The 5,740-nt window shown below is 47.0% G+C and overlaps 1 protein-coding gene across 1 annotated transcript in view; it reads left to right on the top strand.

Annotated features, from left to right (window-relative positions):
- The first annotated feature begins 1,025 nt into the window (after positions 1-1,025).
- LOC107309809 overlaps positions 1,026-5,740 on the top strand; it is a 7,099-nt gene continuing 2,384 nt past the window's right edge. Inside the window, exon 1 of the mRNA XM_015854901.2 lies at positions 1,026-1,561. Coding sequence (XP_015710387.1) covers positions 1,544-1,561 — 18 coding nt within the window. The 5' untranslated portion in view covers positions 1,026-1,543. The remainder of the gene's footprint in view (positions 1,562-5,740) is intronic.

Genomic DNA, 5,740 nt, shown 5'->3' with positions numbered 1-5,740 from the left:
GTAGAGCCAATAACGCAGACAGCAAAAGTCATAGTAAAAACTACATTACCAATCCAGGGGTGGGTAAGGAATTTGACCCACCTTCCTAAGACAGGGGTGGCCCAAGCACAAACAGTAGCACGATGGGTAGCCTATCTGAACCAGAGAAGTAGTCTGTCTTCATCTCCACTTAAAGAAGAACTACAGAAAATCCTAGGCCCAGTGACATATCACAGTGATGCACCAAAAGAACCGATGGTTGTTCCACCAGAGAAGAGTCCCATTCAGGAAGGATCTTATTCCTGAAGATGCCTGGTATACGGATGGATCAAGCAAAGGCAACCCGAGTAAGTGGCGAGCCATAGCATACCATCCCGCTACTGAGACAATCTGGTTTGATGAGGGGGATGGTCAGAGCAGCCAATGGGCAGAATTGCGAGCTGTGTGGACGGTTATAACTAAAGAACCTGGTGACGGTGTCCTGAACATCTGTACAGATAGTTGGGCTGTGTATCAGGGGCTCACTCTTTGGATTACGCAGTGGGCTACTCAAGAATGGACTATCCACGCCTGACCAATTTGGGGTAAAGACATGTGGTTAGATATATGGAATGCAGTCAAACGCAGGACAGTACGCGTCTACCATGTCTCTGGTAATCAACCCCTGCAGTCACCAGGAAATGATGAAGCCAACACACTGGCCCGAATTCAATGGATTGAGAGTTCACCATCTGAGAACACTGCCTGTTGGTTACACCAGAAACTACAGCATGCTGGACAAAAGATAATGTGGGCAGCTGCTAAAGCATGGGGGCTGCCTGTACAACTATCTGATATCGTCCAAGCATGTCAGGATTGTGACACTTGCTCAAAGATGAGACCGAGGCCGTTGCCTGAAACAACATCCCACATTGCTAGAGGATAGTCCTCTTCAGAGGTGGCAGGTTGATTACATTGGGCCCCTCCCTCAGTCTGAGGGGGTGAGATATGCCCTGACCTGCGTCGACACTGTAGGTGGACTGCTGCAAGCCTATCCAGTGCCAAAAGCAAATCAGGTGTATGCCATCAAGGCACTTACTAAATTGATGTCTACCTATGGGACACCTCAAGTTATCGAGAGTGACCAAGGGACTCATTTTACTGGTGCAATGATACAGCGCTGGTGTAGTGTATTAGGCGAAATCAGACCCTCGGGATGTAACGTGATAGGCCCTCCCCTGCTTGGTCATGCATATGTAAAAAAGGTATAGATGAAACAGGATACCTATATAAGGGACCCTCACATTCCAATAAACGCCATTTGCCATGTGCTCTCTTGTCACTGTCTCGGCATTTGGCCCAGCCGCGGATAGTCAGGGATGAACACGGGACAACTCAGAACTACAATTGGTGACCCCTCCGTGCCCTGGCTGTGGCTGCTTTTATACGGCTTGTTCCTGCTGCGAGCGACACACTTTCTTCTTTTCGTCGCGGAGTAGACAGAAGCCCGGTTGGTGGGGGAGCGGCCGTACCCCTCCATTGTTGGGACACTTACGCCGGATACTGACTGCGGGTCAGTGGCGCTATGGAAGCCGTGGTTAAGGTACTCTTCTCTTCCTGTAAATCTCTCTCTCACAAACAGGCCCCTTCTAGGAAGGAGCTGTTTGCTCTTCTTTCTTTGCTAGAGAAGGAGGGGCCGCTGGCGGCTCCCTCAGATATTTACGACCCTGCTAATTGGGACGGGATTACTTCTGTGTTGGCACAGCACATTCTTGCCACGCAGAAAGCCTCAGAGTTTAAGACCTGGGGTTTGGTTTTGGGGGCCCTCAAGGCAGCCCGCAATGCACAAAACTCGCTTATTTGAGACGATCGAGCAAGATCGCCCCAGTTCTGCTCTTTCCGGGGGGAGGATAAGATGGGGCTCCCCAGAGGTCCAAGCAGTGGAGTTAGTCACAGGGGAGTGGGCTGCGCTCACAAACTGCCGCCCTACAAGCAATGAAAGCGGCTTGGAAAGAAGGGAAGATAGATGCTCAGGTTGGGGCTGCTTCAGGAATTGGGTCGGGAGGCTTTTTCTCTTACAGATGTGAGGATTTGAAAGACAAAGACAAGGTGGTGCGAGCCATCCCGACCGCACCCATCACTCCGGCTGAACAACAAGCAGATGGCCCCGTCCAGCAGCATTCCACACATTCCACATCCTTATCTCTTGACCAGCAGAAGCCTTCCTCTGAGGCCCCATATCGGTATCCAAAGCAACCGGTATCTTCTGCACTCCTTCGCCCATCCTTGGGGGTGGGGAAGGGGAGTGAGCAGGGGCGGGAGGATGGGTCCCTTCCTCGAGATGGGATGGGTTGTGGGGGGCGGGGTGGATAGGCGTAACCAAGATAGAAGCCAATCCACATCAGCGGGGGTGGAGGTGGAGGCGGAGGCGTTCCTAGTCATCATAACCCTTCCCCAAGAGGGTGGGCTACTGGTCCACCTCTACCTGGGGGGAAGGGGAAGGGAGAACAAGAGCGACCAAGTCACGGATTGGTCAAAGATAAGGGAGGCATTCCTTTTTATCGTTAATTGGGGGCCCGGTCAGGGGGCCCCGGGCTCGAGTGGAGTCTCTGAAGCAGAAACAAAACCTGCTGACGAGCGAGCTACTTTAGCCAGAGTTGGAGTCGGTTAAACTGCTGTTAACAACTTTGAGAAGTTTTTTTTCATCTATGCTTTTGTTTGTTGTGGTTGTGGACTGTGATTGATATCAGTCCTTGGATGTGTTAAAACTACAACACCTACACATACCCTGCATATTCTACTCCTTGTAAACGGGTACACATCGCTTACACAACCCTTCTAGGCAGATAGTCGATGTTATTATTTCAATACATAGCTGTTTGGTCTTGGTTGCTGTCGTCTGTGGGACTGTGACGATATCCAGCTCCATTTTGGCATGTCGCTTAAAAAACACTACACCAATTCTGGTTATGGTTGAGAGAATTGGTGGTTTAGAAGGTAACTTTGTGGAACGTATCTTGGATATTTGGAAAGTTTTTGTGCATGCAGCCTCTTGGGAAGTGAGAAAGAAATAATACTTTGCTGTTGACCAGTTTTAATGGTGCTTGCTCCCAAGTAAGTTGCCTATAGACAATAAAGATTTACTTCCGAAAAACCTAGAAGTTGTTTGCATGACCTGCTTTTTCAGGTCATCCTGGATTCTCTGCTACTTCTCGACAGTGAATGACCCATCCATTTCCTTCTTTTCACACTCTTTAGCTTGTCAGAGAGCTGGAGTATATTGATCATCTAGAGTGCAAGATTGATCCGACAGAGATATGCTTCATGCCACATTCTAATCATTGATGTTCTTACGCGAGAGGTTCACAAGAGCGATGCGAAGAAACCTATACATTTTTCGAGTGCTTGTGTCCCTGCGATGTTCCACAAACAGATGCATCCATAAAAAACGCCTCCTTGCAGATCCTGATATATTTCTCGATGTCCATGTGCTATGCGAGTCAGCGCAGCTTCGCTGTAGCAATTGGGAGCAATAACTTCACACCTAAGACAATAGCTGTGAAGTAAAGAAAAAGAACTAAAGAGCTCCAACAAAACTGTTCTAAATCGTGGTCCAACATAAGTATTCTGAACCTTTAAATTAAAGAGGAATAATGATGCATGGCCAATCAACCAGTAGCCTCAACAGTCACTATTTACGATAAGTCTTTAAATCAGCGCATTCCACCAAGTGCCATACGATAATGTGAAAACAGTTAATCAGTGCATCCACCATATATCACACCGAAAATTTGCTACTTAACCAGTGACGTACTGGAAGAACGTGTCACCATTCCCTGCGGAAGAGAACACATCTGGAGGGACTAGTCGTACGCAAGAAGCTTAGCAATAACTGTATTTATGGTTATCTTTTCATTTGTCGGTTTCGTGATTGTCACATAGAATGTCTCCACTCCGCAGTATGAACTGGAACCACGTGACGGACAAATGCTACTGTGAGAACATGGTAAATAAAATACCCGTTTACCACAAAACAGAACAGTATGGTGAAGGTAAATGAAGGGGTACAGCATAGTGGAATTGTTGAAAAACATAAAAACAGCAAAAAGTTATAGAAGTAAGCGGTGAGTTAAAACGTTGAGAAGTGAATGCGCTCTAGCCAGAAGTAAGTTGATGTAGTGCACGCAGAGAAATGAAACTCCGGCGTGCCCCGTCTCACTGCGCTACCCCCCGCACCTCGCCGCTGTGAAATAAACAAATGTTATTTCCGAATTGGGGGCAAAAGCAAAACATTCGAGATGCTCGTTGCCCTAGTAGTGGTTTAATCACATTGCCCCTGCAGGGACCGGTATTACCAGACAAAGTGTGTTGTCTGGCAGTAACTTGTGACAATATTTCGGTACTTTCGTCGCTACTTTGTCTGCAGGACACTGATGCACCTCGTGAAGGGTCCTCTTGCTAGTCCTGTTTAGGCAAGAATTCCCTGTGCTAGTTATTCTCCAATGAATATTACACATTGAGGAACTAACGGTAGAGATTCGCGGACCAATTTTTGAACTGGGGCTTGGAGCGAATTGGTAATACGAGGGGGAATTTGACCCCTTGCTATTGGTGGACCGTCCCTGGAGTCCCGGATTATGGCCGGTCCAGCTGATCAAAAGGACTACCCCTAGAACAGCACGCGCCCTCTGCAGCATCCAGGATGATTTTGCCCCCAGTGGGCTTAGAATGCTGCAACGTGTCAACACAGTCAACATGCAAAGAACCTCAATCTCCTCCTCGCTTCCCTCCCTCTCGACACAACCTCACAGGCTCCACCCCCACAAATCTCCCATCTATATCTGTCTCAAAAGAACCATTATACTACCCCATCAATCAGACATAAGCATCTCGTTGCAGACTATAAGTAGACTCACAGGTCAACACGACAAAATGCTTAACATTTAAATTAAACTAAAGGGAAGGAGCTAAGGGGTTAACAGGCAAGTAACAAACAAAAGAAGAGAAATAAAAAAACATAACAAAGCAAAGGAATACTCAACCTGATAACTGCCAAATACTTATTTCTTGAGTAAGATTCATGTATTGTTCAGAGAACCTCTAATATCACGTGAGGCTTTTTTGTACGCTCTAACTCAACATTAAGCACCACCACGTAGTTTCTCATCCTCTTGGCACTCCCGTCCCAAACTACATGCCCCCACTCGGCCCGATCACTACCGCATTTCCTCGGAGATTGCTACCCATGTTGGAACAAAACCTTGTCAATCTGCTAAGCAAGAATTCAAACACGGTCCAGAAGAATCTGTGAGATCGGGCAGCGAGCCTAAACCCGGCACCACAGTTGACAACTTGATATTGCCAAGGGCACGCCTCTGCAGCAAGTTGCCTAATCTATCCTCTCTCTATCTCCTATACTATTGTGTTCACTTCTCTCTCGTTTGGCCTGTGGTTTGTCCAACTCTCATAGCTTATGATAATAATCTAATAATACATTATACTTAGAAAAATTTTCATATTATCCCAGAACTAACATGTTCAAAAAATTGAACCTATGCTTGAATTGACGTAATGTATGATGTCAACCATTCAAATAACACTATGACGTTAGACATGTATACCTTAGATTTACTGTGTAATTTATCAGTCAAGGGTTTTGACTGACTGATGATGACCTTATGTTAACATTTAAAGTCCCCTGCAGCTTCAGTAGCACTGGGCCACCGCCATCATGGTCGCTTGGTGTGCCTGCGACCCGGACATTCAAGACAGACAATGGCTT

The sequence above is a fragment of the Coturnix japonica genome, chromosome 2, assembly GCF_001577835.2.
Source record: "Coturnix japonica isolate 7356 chromosome 2, Coturnix japonica 2.1, whole genome shotgun sequence".
NCBI classification, from domain to species: domain Eukaryota; kingdom Metazoa; phylum Chordata; class Aves; order Galliformes; family Phasianidae; genus Coturnix; species Coturnix japonica.
The sequence above is the reverse complement of the archived record's forward strand: the minus strand, read 5'-3'. Positions and strand labels throughout refer to the sequence as shown.